Below are 23156 nucleotides of genomic sequence, written 5' to 3'. Positions count from 1 at the left end.
ATAGGTAGCTATGGAACGCTAATATTGATAATATATATTGATATGACTCATACAACATACTTTGTGCATTTTGTACTTCGACCCAAGTATTAACTCAAAGCCATCAATATCAATGATAATACTCTATATTGTGCTCGTAAGGTGCTTAGACACGATGCAAAGTACATGCTCACTTTAGTTGATAGCGCATAAGCATTTGACCACACCGCTTTATGCAGAGATAGTGTAAACGTATATTATAGAGAGATACAGACAGAGAGATAGAAACAAATTCATATTTTTTTTTTATAAAAAAGTACACGTTAATCACAATATGTGTACCGTGCATTCTAGCTGCATCGTGTCAAAGCATTGTTGCTTGTTTTGCAAAATGACATATTTTTAATCTACTTACAAAACAATAGTTTATGGGCGGGATTTTTCGTTATTAATATGTTTTAGTCATAGATACCATAGATGGTAATGAATACATAAACATAAAGTCTAATACACACTAGGAGACCATGTGCGACAAGACGATCTCAATACAGTCTAGAGTCACCGTTCTTTGTCTTGTTGCTTCCACACTGTGGTGTCAATTTCTCAGTGGACAATTTTTGTCTACTCGAGAGTCGAGACCTTGACAGTTGCATTTGATCTTTATTCTGATCAGTAGTGCTATTCTATACCAAAGTTCTTATAATTTCAATTTCAAAGTTTGAAATTCTATTTCGAAATTCGAATTCGTGTATCTCGTGTAAGAAAGAGAGATAGTTACAAATCCAAGACTATATACTGTCGAGTTGTACAAATAGGGCGTTCCCGATTATGGCTAAAGTACCGAATACTTACATTTCGATTTCGACGATTTTCCCAGTTTTTCGCAATTTAAAAAACAATCCAGCCCCATAGAATGGATTGTTTATATCTATCGCTGGATTGTTTATAGCTATAATTTAGATTATAGCTTTTTGCATGACCTTTATTTTATGTATGACCGATTTTAGAGTAAGTACTTCATGAGCGTAGAGACACCTGCAACTCATTTCGGAGACGTCATACAGACTGCATCCTATAATAAGTCTTACAGATTGCGACATGTCTACTAGTGTGGACTAACCTTAATACATATACCTACCATGAGGTCTGTAGAGTGAAGACTGTTATGGGTGTCTAAAGTGAAGACAAGAGAAAGAGAAGAGAGCCCAAAGGCCAAAGTCATATTTCCCTGTTGTCACGTTAGACCTAGACGTGACATGCACTTGCTTGAGATTATTCAATTAACATTTACCTAACAATATTCAATAGTATTTGTTTCGCCGTGTCGGTGGTCTGCGATTCAAAATTTTCAGCTTGTGGGCTTCATTTACAGGTAATTTCGTCTAATCGATCATCTAAGCTAAAATTAATTTCTTTGTTACACGTAGGTTCCTAAACTAGGTACCTATTAACTGAATCGACTTAAAATTCTTTCAACTGTGGAAAGCTACTTTATCAACGAGCATCATAAATGTTATCGCCGCGTTGCAAGGACTTGCGATACGGACGGTTTACTGAATGCTCGTGGCGTTCGAGCCGTCCATATCTCTTGTTGTGTGTGTGTGTCCTTACTTGGGATAGGCGAGGAGAGTGACTTGAGTGGAAAAGGGGAGTGTTTGTTAACAGTCAAAGGTACCTTTAACCCTACACACGCCGTTCACAAGTGCGTGACTTCACTCAAGGTCATTCTCTGCCATATCTATCTTAATTAAACTAAAAAGCGAAAAATAACATCATAATATGTTCTATCTGCAGATCAGTATGAAGGCGGTGCTTAGCCGGTGTTGTCTTAATTTAAGCCATTTTTGACAGGACCACATGAAACAACACTGTCTGCAAAATCTAAATCTATAAGATATATTCTCACATGGCTTGAATTAATACATCAGCGCCTTCATACTGATCAGCAGGTAGAACATATTATGATGTTATTTTTCGCTTTTTAGTTTAGTTAAAGTTTAAAGTTAAAAGGGTACGTTTTTAGGTTTTGAAGTCGGTTGTATTTTTTTTATTAAATTTTTTATTATTCATTGATCCTTCGCTCATATTAGACTACAAGCCCATGGAAAAAATAACCTGTAAAATGAACCAACGTGAATAATGCTTAGAAGGCTGTTACTATAACAAAATAACTCTGAGCACTATGCCGTCATTTCTGAGCGGTATAGGTACAGGTGAGTGCGTGAGTGAATGGAATATCTCAGGTACAAATGAGGAAATACGATTAATTATTAATGTATGGCTTTCATGAAGTGTAATAGATGATTAAAAATAAATGTAGAGAAATTTCGTGCCGTTCTAAGATGATCACGGACAACAATGTTTAATAATTATGCCGCTCAGAAATTATAGTTTATATTTGTTTAAATAAATAATTATCGAAATGTAGGTACCGCTCAGAAATGACGGCATAGTACTCAGAGTTATTTTCTGATACAGTAACAGCCTTCTAAGCGTTATTTACGTTGGTTAATTTCACAAGGTAATTTTCTCCATGGGCTTGTAGTCTATATTGACCGTAGCCGTAGCGTGATGTCATAAAGTGTAGTTATTCATTGATAATGTAAGTACATAATATGGCGTACGGTTTGATTATAATTATTTAGTACCCAATGATATTATATACTGTTAGACGTGTTACTAGCGCATGAAAAATGAAGCACTCGAAAGTGTTTTATGCACAACTCAATGTTAGTTGTGGTTGTCAATAACGAACATATATTACCTAAATATCGTCTCCAATATCGAGTTTTGTGTTCAGGAAGTGTACTTAAAAACTATATTTATACATAAATATATGTATAATGGAATTACAGACAAAACTGTACATGTGTGTTCTAGCCATTAGGACGAAACTACATACTCGTACAAGGGTTCCTTGTGGACTACGGAACACTATAAAACTATTCTATAAATAATTCTGATTCAAATAATTTAAATTAGAAGCCTCAATAAGTTTGTTTTTAACTTCGAAGACACGTAATATTCATTTCAACATTTGGCTAGATTTTTATTAAATTTCGACAGTGTGCCAAAATGCGAACGTTTGCCGTTGCAAGTGCACAAACATAGGTACAATGCTAATTTTATATAGATCGGTTACTAGAACACGCATGCACAATTTTGTCTTTAGTTCCGTTATATATTTATGTTTATACATATACTTTTTACACTTTCTGAACACACAACTCGACATTGTAGACGATATTTAGGTATTATTTGTTTAAATAACGTTCGTTGTTGACCACAACTAATACTGAGATGTGGAAATTTCCTCTTTTGAGTGCATAATTTTTCATGACCTAGTAACACGTCTAACAATATTTAACATCATTGGGTCTTGTACCAGCATTTTAAATTTATGGATCTGCTTGTAAAATATTAAGCTATTTTTTGTTAGAGTCAAGACTCGACTACTATTATTAATACACTTAGAGTCTACATAGTGGCAAAAAGAAATGACGATGAATTTTTGTTTTAAAAATTTTATGTCCTTACATACCTAATTATGAAATTGGCGTTTTGTAAGGGAGGAACTTAGAGTCCATTTTTTTAAATAAAGTATATTTATTTAGTCACAAGTATCATTGACTTTTGCCATATTTTGGGTAGTTCATTGGTTTCTTTACTACTAAAATAAAACCACTCGGACGGGAATCAATAAAATCTTAGAAGGTGCTTTGGACTGCCTTATCGGAGTTGAATTTTTTCCCTTGAAAGAAGTTATCCAGATTTCGAAAAAAATGGTATTCTGTTGGAGCAAGGTCCGGGGAGTACGGTGAATGTCTTAAACATTCCAATTGAAGCTCTTCTAATTTGGTAGCCGTCTGTTGTACAGTGGCACAGCAAAAGTCTTGCGTCTAGCTTTTCCACCAAACACTCACAACTCATTTTTTTGAGTCAATTTTTGCTTGGGGCAAAATTTATGCCTTTTATTATTTGCCTATTTATGGGACTGATTCGCTATTGCGATGAGCGGTGTTCATTGTAGTACAGGATCACTTTTCATCACAGGTTCGATTTAAAATCCCTTTATTGTTGTGCCGCTTGAGTAAGCGTTAATTTACACAAACAGTAACTGCTACCGACGACTGCAGTTGACTGCAGTTGACTGCAGTCGTCAGTATATTATATCAAATTTCGTAGTATTCAAACTCAACCCACAATTTAACTGTAGTTAAAGTGTAAATTGTAGGATTTGTTTACACATACCTATTGTTTGTCTTACAGGTATAAACATGCGGATACCGGGTCTTACTCCCTTTTTGCTTCGGGACTTGAAGACCAGTAAATTGAAAGACACCACAGTAGTCATCGACGGCGAAAATATTTTAACTAATGTGTCAAAAGTTCCACATTTTGGTTGTGAAAGTGACAAAATCGCAAACTCAGTAAAAAATCATCTCATTAAGTTTAAAAAAGCCAAACTTGATTGTTACTTTGTTTTTAAAAGAGAAATAGATGATGACAAGAAATCACTTGATCGTTCCAGAGCGGACGCTAGACTAAGAAAAGCTCTTACAGGAGAAATTTATAAAAAGGATGAGGATACACATGTGCGAATATGTACAAAAGACATTTGGTTTCAAACCGTAGAAGAAATGGGATTCAAATATACTGTCTCCGATGGTGACCACGTCACCGAGTGCATTGCGCTCGCGGTGAAGCTCTCGTGTCCTCTCATTGGCAACAACATGCAGTATTTCTTCTCACAAGCAGAGTATGTGCCGGAACTCAAAACTAAACTGGATAAAAATGACAACCTTCTATGTCAAATATATACACTTTCCAGTTTTTTGGAAAAATATAATATGACTGAAGAGAAAGTTATTTTATTCATTATGCTATCTGATTTACATATATATAAAGAAAACCATTTCAAAAAGTTTTTTGAACATAATAATATATTGTGCCCATCTGGTAGAAGTACTAGCACATTTCTTGAAAAGTTAATTAAATTTGTTGCACAAAATAGTAATGAAGATATAATAAATAGGTTGTCTCATGTTATTGAATTTTTTGTACCTTTAGATTTTTTGTATAAGAAAAATAGACTGGAAACATTAATACAGAATAGAAAAAATACCGATACAAAAATGACTCTCTATGTGACAGACAAAACTAAATGCCAATTCACAGTAATGGACCCTGACTGGTTTGAAAAGGGACTTTTCTGCAAATACATACCGATGCCTTATATCAATATGTACAAGTCTGAAACTGTACAAGTACGGGAAAAAATATCAATACCCATAGTACAATACGCATTTGATTTGCTTACAAACTTTAAACATAAAATGAATGCACAGAAAAGAAATTTAAATCCGTGTTCTTCAAAAGATATACTTGAATGCGAGTCGTCTATTCCAAAACCAGAGTATAAAGCGACATTAAGCGTTTTCGAAAACGGCTGGGACGATATAAAACAATTGAATCTCTTCGAACATTTTGTGACAGAAACATTGCAGACGTTCGATTTTGAGCGTTTGGGCAGGGTACCAGCGGACTGCCGGCTCCTTCTCGTCGCACTGGTGTACTATTCACGAAAAAAGTCAGATGTGACACTCGAAATATACAGTATACTGCTATCTTATGTAATGCTGAGTGTCGTTACTGAGAAACTGAGCAAAGATGGTAGCAGATCTAAAAATACTAAAAATGTTTCCGAGCAGCTATTTATAGACTCGCTTACAGATAGAGATTTGGTGACTGCAGCAGATTGTGACATCGCTTGGTCTATAATGAAGGAATACTTCAATTTTAGTAATGAAGAACTATCTCATATTTTAAATTGGAACGCCCTCCAGCCATTTACTGAGTTCCAATGCTGCCTGAAAGAGCTCAATAACTTGAACCAGTTGTGCGGATCGCAGTTTGATCGCACCGTGTACAGTAGAACTTACAACAGCACGATCGTGTACAAGATCTTTAACGCCATGAAGAAGAGTGGATGCCAGGATGGTTTCCAGTTCATCCAGAACAAGTTGAGGCCGGCACCAACAGTTCTAGCGTATTTGTCAGGAATACTAGGGATTTATGAGTCTATTTATCATGACTACAATTAACATCTACTCACAATTCGTGAAACAAACGTTTATCGAGGTTCCGAGACTTTATTGTACTTTTATTATCTTCTTTAAAATTATTTCTTACGAATAAGTGTTTATTATGATCAACAATGTAATAAATAAATTAATTAAACAAATAAAAAAACCCGACTGCATAAAGTATAAAAAACTAAAAAGAAAAAAAAACAAGCTCAGTCCAGAAGTGTAGAAACAATTAGAAAACAGTCAGGACCTTAGATATTGGATAGAATGATTTTCTTCTACATTATTTAATAGGTCCCGACTGTTTTCTAATTGCTTTCTACACTTTTGGACTGAGCTTGTTTTTTTTCTTTTCAGTTTTTTAATACTTTATGCAGTCGGGTTTTTTTATTTGTTTAATAAATTTATTTATTTCACACTTTTTAGTTACGATCGATGGTTAATTTCGGATTTATTTATTACGTTTATTACAAAGTACGATAATTTATACGTCCAACCTAGGTTAAGCAAATATTCAAAAATTCTTCGGAACGCTCGGTGGGCGACTCGCACTTAGCCGATTTTTATAATCAATCTTTTTAATTTAGTCTATTTTATTTATAACTTCACTTCACAAACCTGCTCGCACTTATAGTCATTCGCCTCGCGTATTTTGTATAGACTACTGATAAATAACGGTTTTCTAATTGTAGTTTTTTTTAAACATGGTCGTGATTTACCATTTTAGAATCCTCGCAAAAAGTTCTTGAATTTGATACCCATATTCCAGTAATAGAAATTTTTTTTTTTTTCACCTCGAGTCTATAGCGTCTCACAGTCGTTTTGTTATTTTATTTTTAGTTTCACCTATCTAAGAACACTTGAGTTATTGAGACAAATCTAACTATATGCTACTTACGTAAATCCGTTCAGTGGTTTGGAAGATATGAGTTAATAAAGAATATTACAAACATACATACATACAAGATACGCGCGAAAAACATAACCCATTGCAGTCGGGTAAAAACACGTGGTTGATTTTTGAAAAGCTTTCTTGCAATTGGCTGCTAGCGTGACTGTGAATGCGAAGCTTGATTGGGTTCGCTAGTAAGAATGCTATATTCTGTAGTTATTCTTTTTAGGCTGTATTATATTCCAGTATTCCTACGGGGACGGCGACCACACAGGTGAAACAGCACGGCGTCTGCTAGTACTATTTAAAATCTTGCTGTAGGAATGCCTATACTTAAGTGAACTGTTTACCAACAAACAAATCAAAAGTTAGGGTATAAATCACTAGTAATTTACACGTAATAATTATGATTTCTAGATTATTAGATATAAGACCAAGGTCAGAGATGTGGCAATAACGATAGGGATGATGACTAGGTTTGAATATATTGATTTTTATGATACATTCGGGTAAATAAGGTCAATGTTAACTAATTTATACGTAAAAAGCAAAGATTGTTTGGATATTTGCAAAATAAATAAGATTAAAAATCTATTATCGTAATTAGGTGAAAATTCGTACAGTTTTAGTTTCATTACATTAAATGTGACATTTTTCAATAAATGAACTATAAACATGAACGCACAAATAACAAAGATATTAGTAATTTTGTTTGAACGCCCAAACAAATCTAACGATCATCATTATGACCTACGACGTCATTAAATCGTACCATTTTGTATGGGGCGTTTTTCAGGGATCCGCCGCTAATCTGACCATTTAAATCGCTGTAGCTCCGAAAGTAATAATTGCAGATACCATGTTTCAAAACTTACTTACTTTTACAAAATTGCTTTACTATTAGCATACTCCTAATTTATATACAATTTAAAAAGTGTCATCATCCCTATTGAGTAGATTAAATGGAAGTGGACAGGACACTTCATGCGGGATAAAAGAGATAAGTGGACCAGGGATGTGACAGAGTGGTATCCTAGGACAGGATAAAGGAAAGAGGTCGCCCCTGCCAAAGATGGGAGGATGACCTCAGACAGACAGCAGAAGGCACATGGAGAAGTAAAGCAAGAGATAGAGAACTATGGAAGTGTCTGGAGGAGGCCTATGCCCGAGGGTAAACTGAAGAAAGAACAATCAGTGTCAATGATATATTACAATAATATAATGTAAAAAATCGGTAAAAAAGGCTTTTAATATTAATAAATAAAATAAATAAATAAATATACTTAAACAATACACATCACTATCTAGCCCCAAAGTAAGCATACAGAGTAGCTTGTGTTATGGGTGCTAAGATAGTTGATATTATAATATTAATATACAATTATATACTACATATTTTAATACTTATATAATGTATACATATATACACACAGACACTGGAAAACACCTATCTATTATTATTTATTATATAATTATGATTAACTTGTTCTTAAATTAAATTTGATTAAAAAGCTTAGAACAATTATTAGATATGGTTAATATTTTTTAATTCAAAAAAAAATACATTAAACAACCTGTCAACTTGAGAACCTCCTCCTCTAAAAGTCTGCTAATAAGTAATGACATGCATTTTCTACCTTAATTACTAATTTGTTTGTTGGTTATAGTGCTCGCCATATGTTTACAAAACATAACTCAATGACGTATTAACAAAATATTATTAAGTTTGTATTTTTAAGGCATAAGGTTGAATGTTTTTAAAAATACCTACTTATTGTGTATTTATTTATATTCAAATATAATATAAACTCCTCAATCAGTTGTTTTATTTGTTTAATTGAAATGTTTTTTTTTCTTTTACAAGTTATAAGAGTTTATAATGGGTTTAGCCCCGCGTGTTACACTATACATATCACACGATTGCGAAAAAAAAAAAATTGTGTAGTATTCAATTAATTATTTTAATTAAAAGTTAAATGTACAAAAGTCTACAACTTCGGATGTTATGGGAGATGCTGAATAATGACTATATGAGGTAAACGAGGTATGTAATAGGTTAAAAAACTCCTTTCGTATGTGATTCCATTCATTGTTATTTGTCCACTTATTAAATTTTTCGTGTGTAGGTATTTAAGTAAACGTGTCTGTTGATGGTAACAGATTAAAAAATTCATCAATCCCCAAATTAAGGTCAACATTCTCACTAGATGAATACAATAATAATGTATATATTAATGTTGCAAAATATGTAAGTTATCAAGTGTGAATTATTCACGCCACATACGACTAGTTATTTTTTAAATTCTCAGTTCTCACTTTTTAATTTTATTTTTCTATAGTATTTCATATGAGGAAAAGGCAAAGGTATTACACCGTACAGCCATATCTTCAAATCTCGCTCTTTAAATTCGCAACTCAATAAAAATCAAATAATCACAATCCACAGATCATTAGATAATACGTATGGTGTCTCCGGTCACACAGGGGCGCGCGGTCAGGTTGCCCGCGCGCGCATGTCATTTGTATGCTCAGACCAATTACCATAGGACCTGCCTCGCTAGACGTTACCCTTCTGTCGAAAGATATATGATCACGATCTGACGTGTTTATACAAACTGCGTCTATAGAACCAATGTTTCATTGCGTTAAAATTGCACGTGTGTGTATTACGATTTAAATTTATAGTGTGTGTAGTTTAAGGGCAGGATATATTTATGGTGTTTAATATTTTAGATGTGTGAGTTGGTGAATTTGAGAGCGATACAAGTGTAAAGGTCTGAGTCTGTATGACCTGCGCGTAGGGTTAATCCGTAATCGCACCTTATTTCGATGACGTCATAAACATTGCATCCGTCTAAACCTTTACCCACACCACATAGTTCGAAGAGCCGATGGACGTTGTGGTCCCAAGGTGCTGGAATGGCGACCCCGCACCGGAAAGTGCAGTGCTGGGCGACCCCCCACTAGGTGGACCGAGGATATCAAGCGGTTAGCAAGGAGCCGCTGGATGCTGGCGGCTCGAGATCGTTGTGCTTGGAGGTCCATGCAAGAGGCCTATGTCCAGCAGTGGACGTCTATCGGCTGATAAGGTAAACCTTTACCATTTTGTACAATTCATTCAGTGGATTCTCCAAAGGCAAGAAATAAATTAAGTTCAGATTCGAAATACATTTATTTTTGTGCATAACTTCATACTTCCATTTCTATTATAATCTCTAATGTACAACACCACGAACAAGGGTGAATACCTACAATGTAGTAAAATAATCTACTAATAAAACACATTTCAATAATAATATATAATCATCATAAGACATTCAGTTAGGCTTTTGTAATTATAATTGCAATACGTAAGTAAGTAGGTATGGCTCGAATCGTTGATTATTTTATTTCACAATAATATATTTATAATACTCTAACTAAACCATATTACAACAACTATTTGTTTTCTATACTCTTCTCTATACAGTAAATACTACAGTGATATTATTTTTCTTTAGTCTTTTTACAATAATAAAAAAAACTGCAAACTCAAAATTGATTCAATAAGTTAAATTTAATTTGTTTTAATTTTTTCATTCGAATATATATTTCTCAGTAGATTAAAATCCTATTTATTTCTGATATACTGAATTTATAAAACATTTACAAAAATATAATCAAAACTCATAAGAACATAATAAAATATCTAGGTAGGTACTCGTAACTTAATAAAAATTAAATATACCTACAGTTTATACTAAATTATTAATGGTACACTGTTTATGGCATTTTAGTTAGATCAAAATATAATAAAAAAAAACTAGGATATAATTTTATTGTTACTAAAAATATCATCTCAAAGACTTTTTGAAGTTTTAATATTTATACAAAATACGTATCTATGTATTAATATTAATTAATTAGTCCTCTTACGGCATAATTCATAAAATCACAATATTATGAAATACCTTCTTATATCTACAAACACGTAGAATTTTAAATTTTCATTTACTTACTTGACACTTTAAGTGAAAGTACTTTTTTATTTTACACACACAGTGTAACTGCCATCTTATATTTTTCGAAATAATTTAAGAAGTAGGAATTTTATGGTTTCTGAGTTTCATGAAACTTGTTTAAAAATAATAAGTTTTACCGACTTAATAAAATATTGCGTTTCGTTGTCAACCCTGTATTCCTCAGAGATATGATAGTAAATACCAATATTTATTATCATTATTGGATGTTGCATAAGTATTAAGTGTGAAAAAAATTGTAAATCATTATTTTAGAATTTATTGAAGGTTTACACACCTAAAGCCTTAAACACTTTTGCTGTATATTATGTGTATATAAAAGTCTATGAACTGAAAAACAAATATTAATAAGTGTTTCAATGGTTAAAACCTCAGGCTAATTAGATAAGGACCTGCCTCGCAAACGTTACTTTTCTATCAAAGTATATGATCAACGATCTAATGCAATTATAAAAACTGTCTCTATAGAATCGATGTTTCATTTTACACCTTTTTGTGTAGTTGAATGGTGTGAAAAAAGAGCAAAAATTTCTAGTTTAGTATAAGATATATACCAAGTCTAAGCTTCGGTTCCACAGAAAATGACAGACAATTTTGTTCGTGAATTTGGGTGCAATATTATAGTCCTTGCGTAATTAGTCTGAAGGTTAAGACATACATGGACAAAATAGACGTCGATGACTTGAAGAGTAAACGCACATTTTAAAATCATTTTAAAAATCTTGCCAAAATTCATAATTACTTCGTAGAGAGAGAGAAAGCTATTTAGAAGAATATCTATTGATAATTTTATTAGTAAGAGGTAACTAATATAACATTTAATAATATATAACCATAAATAGTTAGGTAATATGTAGGTATGTGTATTTCTATATAATATTGATTTTACAGTGAGAAGCACCACACATTCTGCAATATGTCCTATAGTTATTCACAACTTCCACTTATATGAATAATACTTAATTATTTAAAGCATCGAAAACAATAATTGGCACCGAAAAATAAACTTACGCATCAGCATCTAGGACTCCCAATAACTATGCTCTGAGATAATGGACCTCAATAAGAAAATAATAATAATAAATTTATCGTATTTATTTAATCTATTATAGATCTATTATTTCTGGTTTAATTAAAAATAAATTGTTCTATATTTAAATATACGCGGGCTGTTTGGCTGAATGCTGAAGGGCGGCTAGGACGTCATGCTTGAGTCGGACGTACAATCTGCCCTTTCTCCAGGGATTTTGCAACTGGAGTGGTCTAAAATCATCCCTTAGGCATCTCTCTCGGGCTCCAATAACTGCTACTAAGCAGAAATCCTGGAGTTTCTCAGGGCCGTAAACTGGGCCGGATTTCCCTTTTAGGACGGCAGCCATATTGAGCTGTTTGACAACTAGGTCGATGACCTCGCGGGCGGATGTCCGCGGAGTGACGTGCAGTTTTAGCGATGTACCCGCAGCCAGACCAGTTTCGTAAGCTGCGAATACCTGAAAAAAAAATAGAGTTGTCTACTGTAAGTATAGTACCTCATCATCATTATCAAGTTGAGCACGAGTCTCCTCTCATAGTGAGAGGGATAAGGCTAATAGTCACCACGCTGGCCCAATGGCAGACTTCACAATCGTAGATAATTAAGAAAATTCTCAGTTAAGTTTGAAAATTTCCTAAGGATGTTTATCTTCACGTTTGAGATAAGTAAAAAAAGTTGGAGGTGCATGCCCCGGACCGGATTCGAACCTACACCCTCCGAATTGAAGGCTGGGGTCGATCGAAAATACTCAAGCTCGATGTATACAGTTATCAATAAAGATCGAGAGATCGAGCTTGATCCAAGTAAGAGGGGATCACGGTTCAAAATTCTTTACAATTCAGGCCATCTTCAGAACTCATGTAAACAATTACCTGCAAAATACCCGCTTGATCAGTGTGTCGTTGAGCTGCAGGCAGTTTGACACCGCGCTCCTCACCGTCACTCACTCTGTCCTCAGTCTTTGGAATCTTACTATTATACTCGATGTCCTCCTGCGCCTCCACCAACGGCTGGCGCTTCACACTGTGCCCATTGTTGAACAAATCCTGGCCAGTGTCAGTGAAGTCTACTTCTGAACTCTTCACGTTGGTCATACTCTTTGACGATATCACGGCACATTGTCCTCTGTGGTTCGCTTGCGGACGGATTTTCAAAGACAGCGTCGTGGTCAACGGACAGCTTTGGCTTTCTGAATCACTTGATAAACTCTGAACCGATTCCGATACGTTCCCTTTCACAGTTTTGACGCTTATCATGCTGCCGGGATAGAAGCCTTTGACTGTTAGAAGCGGACTCGATGATGTGGAAACGCTCGTATTTATACTGTGCGGTCGAGGCTTCGGCTCGATACTTTCGTTCTGTATCACCAGCGTGTCTTCGCTACGCGATGGTGGAAGCCGACTGCAGCTGCTGTTGATGCTTATATGAGATCCAGTGGATTTTATGTCAAATTGCGAGTTGCTGCTCATATAGTTGCTCATCACACTCGATTGGGTGTACTGGGAATCGGCACTCCCCTTTCTGGCGTACTTCGGATCGGACGGCAGATACTGGAATGCGCTCAAGTTCAACGTCGACACTGAGGTCTGGCGAGGCGCCAAACTCAGCTGCTGTTCGGATTTGCTGAACTCAGGGTGCAAGTTCGCGTGGTTGCCGTTCCCGGCCGGTCCTGGCCAAGATCCTCGGCCAGGAGACGTTTTCGTGATTTTCCCATCACGCGGAGGTATTTGCAACAAATCTATCTTCAGATTGGCATCTTTTTCGAAAATCGCGCTGTCTGGTCGATCGACGCATTTGGACGGCGTTTTGTCTAACACATATTTGAGCAATATTCCTGAGCTCGGACCAGACTTGTCCTTGTCCCTCGCGAAGACTATCAAGTCCATCAACCAACGCTCGGCCTTCCACACCAAGTTCAAGTTATTTTGGAGATCCTCCAATTTCGTGAGCCTCTCTTTGGCAGTTTGCAATTCCGTGCACGAAAACGCTTCCCTCTGCGAGTGGGCGGCTAAAGCTACATCTAATTCTAACACACAACTTAACTTTGAGTATTTGTTTAATATATTGGTATGGTATGTCTGGAGGTGGATCATTTCGAAGGCTTGGATCGGCAAACTGAGGAGATCGCCTTTTTGGAGTAGGATTTCTTTTTGTCCCGGCACCGAGCAGGCTTGCTCTGCGGGCGGACACACCATGACAAAGCTGACGTCATTATTGAGCTCTATAACTTCGAGATCGTATATTCGGTGGGTGATGACGCTTTCGTCGGGTATCTCCATGTCTTTAAAGAGTCTCCGCGAAGCCGTGGCGATCTGTTCGAGGAACATCTCCTGAGATTCTGAAGGTTTCTCGTACGCAGCGATCGGTACGAGGTTGTTCATTGATTGAGCTTCGTCAGTTTTGCCGGATTGAGATTTCAGATATTCCCATTCCTCCCTGAAAGATACAAGCACATGAATAAAAACAAGATTGCTGCAAACTTTTGATTTGTTATTTATTCTTAACTTCTTAATAATATGTTGTTTTGAATAAAAATATTTTTAAGTTAATATATTAAGCTAATGTAGGCTAGCCTAAATAAGAGGTGATTAAGGTTCAAATATCTTTACAAACTAGGTAGTTATTTAACTAGGGTAGGCACTATCCGTGAAAATTGTACAAAATTAAAAATTTCTTCTCTAATATATCCAATAGCTTCGTAATGAGAACAGCTCACGGTAGGCAATACCGCTTTTGGATCTTTGAACTACACGCTACTGATCTAAAGGTTTGTCTAGAGAATGTTTTTGTGGCAATTTGTATATGTTTGTATTGTTTTTACATTTTCACAACTTGTATACCTACATAAAATATTGTTTTGCTTGTAAAAATCTTGAAATATTAGAATATTAATTTAAGAATGAAATAGTCATACGTACGCAGAAACGTGTGGGTTGTCCCGAACGCGAGTGTGTGGAGGGACGTTGGGGGTCCGCGCCGGCGCCACTATCCGCACCACCTCCACCGATGACTGCAGCTTGAGATACCCCATGTACAGCCCTCGGGGCAGTTGGTATCTGGATACCTGGGAAATTATATTTTGTTAATATTTTCCTCGTGGAATGGCGGTAAAAAAAGACTCTTGAAATGTGGACAAATAAGCGATAATGAATGGGTACGAAAATAATTCAATTACCAGTAAAATTCTCCTGGCCTGATTGACTTATTAATTCAACAACGCAGAGTCAAAACTACTGTCGAAGTGTAGAAAATTGATTTATCATAAGAGCTTTATACTAAAAACAACTTTAGTGACATCGTCGTAGGTAGAACAAAAAGAACTACCCAGAGCTAGCTGGGGCGGTTAGAAGAAGTAGAAATACTTGCAAAGACGGCCTTATATAAATCTCTACGATAGTAAAATAAGACTGTGTTAATAAAAATAGCAAAAAGAAGAGGAGAGAGAATACCACCTTGAAGGACCCCAGCAATAAGCGATGCATATGAGGAGAGCTTATCGTTATTAAACACACACTGCTTGCGTCCATTTAAGTATACATAGAACCAATTTAATGGAACTTGAGATATATTGAGGGATTTTAAGATAGCAAGAAGGATGTCCAAGTCAATCGTGTTGAAGGCATTACCAAAATCTAAAAGAACAAGAACAGACAGAAGTTGATTATCCATATTAGCCCGTAAATTGTCACAAAATTCAACGAGAGCAGTAACAGTGCAATGTTTACGTCTGAAACCCGACTGTAATGGGTGAAGTATATGATTATTTTTTAGAAAAGGGTTGAGCTGATGATGCACAATACGTTCTAGCACTTTAGACAACAAGGGAAGCAGGATCTGATCGTGCTCGAACGCCGCAGTTTGGCCACCGGCACCCAGCGCGAGTTCACCGCCGACACCAACTTTTTCGACTTGATCACGTTCACGACTCACCTGATGGTAAGCGATCTGTTCGTGCACCGACGCCATGAGCAGCTCTCCCATAGTGTTGTCCTCGCTCAGCACCCTCCGCCGCAACTTGGCCACCGGCACCCAGCGCGAGTTCAGCGCCGACACCGACTTCTGCGACTTGATCACGTTGACGCACGACAGCACCACCGTGCCGTGCGCGTCTCGGAGCGGTTTGTGGTACAGTTGACCTGAGAGCAATTTGATAATGGTAGAATATGAAACAGTTGCATAATAGAGGCCATTAAAATTCGCTCGTACTAGGTCATCATTAACAACCTATATTTCGTTCCAACCCAGTTCGCCGTTGAGCATGAGTCTCCTCTCAGAATGAGCGGAGTTGATCCACCCACGCTGGTCCAATGCGATTGGCAGTCTTCACACACCTAGAAAATTCTCAGGTATGCAGTTTCCTCACGATGTTTTTCCACACATTTGAGTAGTAGAAATAGGAGGTTGCTAATTATCTGTCAGAATTTTAACCTCTAAAATACTTCTCAAAATCACTCTAACCCTAAACCATTTACAGCAACGGCCAACAACTTGTTTAGGCCTGACTCGATAGGTTTCAAGTCAAGGTCCTTAAATCCCATATGAGAATCGAAACTAAGATAACTTAGTGATAAATCAACGCATACCGAACTGTCGGAAAGTAAAAAGAAATAATTCTTACCTAGATCCTGAATGCAGAGGGCTGATTGCATCTGCGCCGCCGCAGTAAGCAACTTCAGTCGAAAGTGTATAGACGAAGAAGTGTGCTTCTCCATATCTGATCTCAGTGCCTTCACTTCGTCCCAGGAACATGATACCTGGAAACGTAATTCCGCTGATTGATCCAAAAGAGCAGACAAAAGAGACCAAATTTTTAACTTTGCTTATCAATTTACACATATCTACTAATGGTACATCCTAAATTGTCTTGCTTGATAAAAAACCAATTTGCCACAATTTTGCCTTTGAGAAGCTTCGAGAAACTTAGTAGTAGTTCTTTCAGTTTATATAGACTTCATAAAGGTATAGAACCACGTTGAAGTTGATAAAAAAGCTGAATTTGCGACATATGACATGTAATCCGGCTCGAAGGACCATAAACAATTTCTTTGAGCTTGCAACTTATTCATAGCAACACTGAACAATACCTTCATAAGCCAGTGGAAGTCTGTGTATATACAAGCTGGATATGTCTCGTCCACTTCGATGACCGGCAGGAACTCTTCGCTGGTAACCAGCACCTTGTCTTCGTGGTAGATGATGCATGCCAAGTACACTCCCCTAGAGGAATTCAATTTATAATTATTAAGTAAAATATATTAATTATAGCATTTAACTGTAAAGGAAAACATCGTGTAGAAACCTGCGTACCTGAGAATTTTCTTAATTCTCTGCGTGTGTGAAATCTGCCAATCCGCATTGGCCAGCGTGGTGGACTATTGGCCTAACCCCTCTCATTCTGAGAGGAGACTCGAGCTCAGCAGTGAGCCGAATATGGGTTGATACCGAACGATAGCACAAAATAAACAATCTGTTGTAAATTATGATGAAAGGAAAATTATCAAAAACTCATAATAAGCATCCAACTTCTTCTCCGTCCTAGCGTGGTCCCACTAGGTGAGATCCGATTTCTAGGACAAGTCGCCCAGTTAGCCCGATTTAGGGCATCAGCTGGCGTCTTGATTTTATTGTCTCTCGTATATACTCGTATATATCTTACTAATATTATAAACGCGAAAGTTTGTATGGATGTTTGGATGTATGTTTGGATGTTTATTACTCTTTAACGCCACTACTACTGAAGTGATTTGGCTAAAATTTGTAATGGAAATAGATTTTACTCTGGATTAACACATAGGCTTTTTATCCCGGAAAAATCCATGGTTTCCCGAGATTTGCGAAAACTGATGATTTTGATAATATGAATGTTTGTTACTCTTTCACGTCCCGACTACTGAACCGAATTAGCTGAAATTAGGTATTGAGATATATTATAGCCTGGATTAACACATAGGCTACTTTATATTCTGTAAAAATCCATGGTTCCCGAGGGATTTGTTAAAAACTAAATTCCACGAGGACGAGTAACGACTAAATTCCGCTAGTCGTTTATAATGCTTTTCACCAGTGCTTTTTGGGATGGTCTCGGAACTCACCTCCTCAAATTCTTCTGGAACTTGCTGGCAGCGGTGAACAGCTGTCGGATGGTGGCGGTCTTCTTCCTCGGCAGGCGCGGCGGTTGCGCCGGCGGGCGCTGGCGGGCGCTGGCGGCGGCGTTGGCTAGCGCTTCCAGCGCTGCTGCGGCGCCGCCCGGCTCGCCGCGGGATGTTCGCGACGATACGTCATGCCAACCTGAGAATACAGGCTGTTGTATCTACTGTCACAAAGTAGTATAAATTAAAAAAAAAATTCAAAATTCTTTTATTTCAATTAGGCTTATTTTACAAGCATTTTTGAAAGGTCAAACGCCAAACCCGTTTACAAGTCAAAATTTAATTTAATCTAATGGTGGTAATAATAGACGAAAACTTAAAAAGTTACGAGGGTTCCAAAGGTTGGTCCGAGAAGAGCCCACAACAAACTCAGCCAAGGTTTATTTTTTTGGTTTACCACCATTTTACAAACTTATTTAAAACTAAGCACACAGTCGTTTATTACAGTTTAACACCAAGCTTTTTTATCATTTATATACTCACTAACACTATAATAAGACTTTACTAAAAGCTTGCGTTTAATAATCCGATTATATCCGATAGATAGATAGGATTACGGTAATATCAGAACCCGTTTGGAGGACTATCGCTAAGCATCACGATTTCCCACTTAAATATACATTTTTTACAGGACTTTTCTAAGTGCAATAATTATTTTTTTGCTTCTTCTACAAAACAAATAAAGTATTATTTAAAAAAATAGTGTCAGAGTGTATTGATAATTTATTCCGTAATGTTCAATCAAAATCAGATCTTTAAAATCTTAATTACAGCAGCCGCTATGCATCATTGAAAAAACTGATTCAAAATAGAAAAAATTTAAAAAACCAAAAAAAAAATATATATAAGTTGGTCACCCTAGAATTTTATCAAAAACTATTCTAATAAGTTTTAGATAATTAGGTGGTGTATCTACCATTTGCGAGACACCCTGTATACATTATAATTAATGACGAATCAGCATTATACGAGTACTGCTGACCTCTGTATCATATCTTGTTATTTCAGCTCTTCGGTTTTTTACGTCACTTGGATCTCAACCAAAGTCGGGATTGATCCCACTAAGCGCACAGACCACATCGATTCTCTGCGCTGGCAGTGATTCTGCACCAAAACCTCCCGATGATACTGTTAAATTTTTTTGACGGCCTTCGTGGCGCAGTGGTATGCGCGGTGGATTCACAAAACGGAAGTCCTGTGTTCGATCCCCAGCTGGGCAGATTGAGATTTTCTTAATTGGTCCAGGTCTGACTGGTGGGAGGCTTCGGCCGTGGCTAGTTACCACCCTACCGGCAAAGACGTACCGCCAAGCGTTCCGGTACGATGTCGTGTAGAAACCGAAAGGAGTGTGGATTTTCATCCTCCTCCTAACGAGTTAGCCAGCTTCCATCTAAGACTGCATCATCACTTACTATTAAGTGAGATTGTAGTCAAGGGCCAACTTGTCAAGAATAAAAAAAAGAAATGAACCAACATGAATAACGCTTAGAAGGCTGTTACTATATCAGAAAATAATAACATTAAAATTAGTCGTAATTCATCATTTGTACCTGAGAAATTCCATTCACTCGCGTACTCACCTGTACCGCTCAGAAATGACGGCATAGTGCACAGATTTATTTTCTGATATACAGCCTTTTAAGCGTATTCATGCTGGTTCATTTCACATGTAATTTTTGTTCAAGGGCTTGTAGTCTATTGAGCTAACGAGCCCTATCAGAAAGAAAAGTCCCACTCACTACTAGGCACAACGCTCCGTGGTACTGACACGGTGAAGGGCCCCCAACCCTTCACATTACCCGCGGAGGCACGGAAGAAGTACCGGCGGCCGCGAGTCAGGCCCGCCACCAGGACTCGTGTGCAGTTCGCGCCTGACGCGGTCACCTCGCGACAGCCGCACACGTTCGAAAAATCCGCTCGTGATGACCATTCCACTGGGAAAAAAAATCGAATATTTGAAAATAACCGACAAAAATTTCTAATTCAGACCATTCTGATGCTAAAAAATTATAAAATCTCTGACAAAACTTTTTAATTGGGATAATTTCTACGAGCTTAAAGGACGATAGCGCGGCCATCGGGATTTGTTGTATGTTGATATTCTCCATAAAAAGGTTGGTCATTCGCAGGACTGGATTTTTCCGCACCGGTATCACTGCTACCAGACACCGGTCTGTGCCATTTGTAAAAGTAAAAATCCAACCAGTTTTAAAGGACGATGCTCTGCTGTAAATTAGTGTGGACTGAGGAGTTCGGTATCAAGTGATACTCAGTGGCGTATCTAGGCGTGAGCAAAGTAAGCCGTATGTTCTAGGATCGATACCATTAGGTTATTATAAAATAAAATTCACGGTATATACTGAGAACTGGCCCTGACAGCATAATCGGCACTCACACCTGCTGGCAGCCTTAGACTAGGTGTCTAATCATTAAGAGATGATCTTCAAATATTTGTAGCGTGAATCATAGCTGAGAATCATGCTAAAGACCAAATTCCTTCTATACTTAGTAACAACTAGCGGACGCCCGCGACTTCGTCCGCGTGAAACCCTACTACTACCTCTACCCCTACTCTACCCCTTCCCTACCCTACCACTACCCCTATCCTTACCCTACCACTACCCTACCCCTACCCTAAACCTACCCTATCCCCACCCTACCACGCGACGGCGACGGAAACTTAAAAAATGGAGTAACTTCTCCTTTTTTCTCAACATTTCCCTTCACTGCTCTGCTCCTATTGATTGTAGCGTGATGAAAAGTATACTATAATCTGCCCAGGAGTATAAAAAATGATTGTACCAAGCTTTGTTAAAATCCGTCGTGTAGTTTTTGTTTCTATAACGAACATACCACACCACGGAAGCTTAAAAAATTGAGTAACTTCTCCCGTTTTCCCAACATTTTCCTTCACTGCTCTGCTCCTATTGATCATAGCATGATGAAAAGTATACTATAACCTGCCCAGGAGTATGAAGAATAATTGTACCAAGCTTCGTTAAAATCCGTCGAGTAGTTTTTGTTTCTATAAAGAACATACAGACAGACAGACAGACAAAAATTTTACTGATTGCAATTTTGGCATCAGTATCGACCACTAATCACCCCCTGATAGTTATTTTGAAAATATATTTCATGTACAGAATTGACCTCTCTACAGATTTATTATAAGTATAGATATGCAGGTTCGTAGAGCTGGTTAAAAGAGTGATGATGGTTGTACGCATTTTCATAAATCATAGCTAAGAATTCCGCATACTTCGACATCCGTCGTTGACAGTAAGGTGGGTATTGGCGCCTGCTGCCAGCCCTGGACTAGGCGTCCGATCATCAAGAGATGATCTTCAAATGGCTGTACGCCTAAATTATAGATAAGAACCATTAAACAAAAACCAGTTACCTTTATACTTAGTAACAATAGGCGGGTCACGCAACGCTGGTTGCGCAGAGCGTGGGTCCTTCAGTCGCACAGTGACGGAGTGCGCGCCGCACACTTCAAGATCCGGCGCCGACAGTATGGTGGGCACTCGCGCCTGCTGCCAGCCCTGGACTAGGCGTCTGAAAAATCATCATATCCCGATAAAGCATTGCAGGGAATGAAAAAATATAAAAAGTATAGTAATTTATTTGTAGAACCGAACGATATTGGAACGGTTTTTTTACATAGAAATCGTCACGTAACGCAAAAGCGCCAGTGAAGGTACCAGGGTGCTGATTGGCAGTTTTCATACCGTGACTGCCGCGTGACCGTAAACGCGATTTTCTAAGGAATTGAAACACTTATGCAGTAGTGCCACTAGATGGCGCTGTTTCAATTTCTTAGAAATTCGCGTTTACGGTTACGCGATAGTCATAGTGTGAAAACATTGAAAACTGCCACTCGACACTCAGGTTATGAGTACTTGGAGCTTGAATAATCAATCAACAATCAAAATAATGTTGTAGTAACCTATTTACACATAGGTATAAGGTTTAAAAGCTAAATTAAAGACTGTGATGGACTTGCCAATGCATAACTTTAAGCAATGTGTTAAAAAACATTTACTTAGTCAAGGTTACTACACTATTGATGAGTTCCTTAACGACAAAGGTGCTTGGAGGCCATTGGATCAGCTTCCACCTTCACACACGAAATAAAACTATAAGAAATTGTAATTTAATTGTTATCAAATGTAAATTGTAATACTGTATGACTTTTTCAAAAGAGCAACTGTTGAGTTTCTTGCCGGTATCTTCTCAGCAGAACCTGCCTTCCGAACCGGTGGTAGAATCTTTACAAATAGTCAACTGACGTGTCAAAAGTGCTTGTAAACTGAGCCTACTTGAAATAAATGAATTTTGAATTTGAATTTGAATTTGAAATAATATTGGTTTCCTAACTTACTTAAGTGTGCGCACTCTTCTTTCCCAATGTTGAGTTTGTTTGTCTTTCTCCGAGCCCGTACCTCCAGCACAGCCCATAGTGCCAGCCTGCCCACTTGCTGTTGATCTAAAAGAAAGGAAATCACTGCAATTTACACTTTTGAATTCAGTATTATTTTATTGATAGTAACAATATTTTATAACAAATGTACTGAGCTCTTACTAAACTGGTCTATGGCATAAACAGAATCATAAATGGAAAACCAATGCCAGAATCAGAATAACATTTATTCTGCTACCGGCATTGGTTTGTGCAAAAATGTGATCGCCATATAGGCAAGCATCTATGGGTCATCATCATCATCATATCAGCCGATGGACGTCCACTGCAGGACATAGGCCTTTTGTTTAGGGACTTCCAAACATCACGATACTGAGCCGCCTGCATCCAGCGAATCTCTGCGACTCGCTTGATGTCGTCAGTCCACCTGGTGGGGGGTCGCGATTCCACTTTGGGACCCCAACGTACACCGGCTTTTCGAACTATGTGCCCCGCCCATTGCCACTTTAGCTTCGCAACTCGTTGAGCTATGTCGGTGACTTTGGTTATTCTGCGGATCTCCTCATTTCTGA

General features: G+C 37.4%; 2 protein-coding genes across 8 annotated transcripts in view; one reads left to right on the top strand and one right to left on the bottom strand.

Moving 5' to 3' along the window:
* Window positions 1–1113: 1113 nt before the first annotated feature.
* Window positions 1114–8776, top strand: LOC112046496 (uncharacterized). Of its 2 annotated transcripts, none has more exons than XM_024083132.2 (2): window positions 1114–1351; window positions 4249–8776. In XM_024083132.2, the coding sequence occupies exon 2, from the start codon at window positions 4257–4259 to the stop codon at window positions 6081–6083; it is 1827 nt and encodes a 608-aa protein (XP_023938900.2). In that variant the 5' UTR covers window positions 1114–1351; window positions 4249–4256; the 3' UTR covers window positions 6084–8776. The 2 variants fall into 2 exon arrangements, with proteins under 2 accessions (XP_023938900.2, XP_052740271.1); XM_052884311.1 differs by lacking the exon at window positions 1114–1351 and adding an exon at window positions 2501–2581.
* Window positions 8777–10113: 1337 nt separating this feature from the next.
* LOC112046488 (uncharacterized) overlaps window positions 10114–23156 on the bottom strand; it is a 166069-nt gene continuing 153026 nt past the window's right edge. For all 6 annotated transcript variants that reach the window (XM_052884308.1, XM_052884309.1, XM_052884307.1 and 3 more), the window contains 10 exons: window positions 22546–22650; window positions 21562–21719; window positions 19901–20095; window positions 18105–18300; window positions 17097–17229; window positions 16631–16766; window positions 15943–16148; window positions 14931–15076; window positions 12885–14448; window positions 10114–12469 (listed from right to left, as the gene is read on the bottom strand). In XM_052884308.1, the coding sequence (XP_052740268.1) occupies window positions 12134–12469; window positions 12885–14448; window positions 14931–15076; window positions 15943–16148; window positions 16631–16766; window positions 17097–17229; window positions 18105–18300; window positions 19901–20095; window positions 21562–21719; window positions 22546–22650 (3175 nt within the window). In that variant the 3' untranslated portion in view covers window positions 10114–12133. The remainder of the gene's footprint in view (window positions 12470–12884; window positions 14449–14930; window positions 15077–15942; window positions 16149–16630; window positions 16767–17096; window positions 17230–18104; window positions 18301–19900; window positions 20096–21561; window positions 21720–22545; window positions 22651–23156) is intronic.

The sequence above is a fragment of the Bicyclus anynana genome, chromosome 11 (genome assembly GCF_947172395.1).
Source record: "Bicyclus anynana chromosome 11, ilBicAnyn1.1, whole genome shotgun sequence".
Classification (NCBI taxonomy): Eukaryota; Metazoa; Arthropoda; class Insecta; order Lepidoptera; family Nymphalidae; genus Bicyclus; species Bicyclus anynana.
The sequence above is the reverse complement of the archived record's forward strand: the minus strand, read 5'-3'. Positions and strand labels throughout refer to the sequence as shown.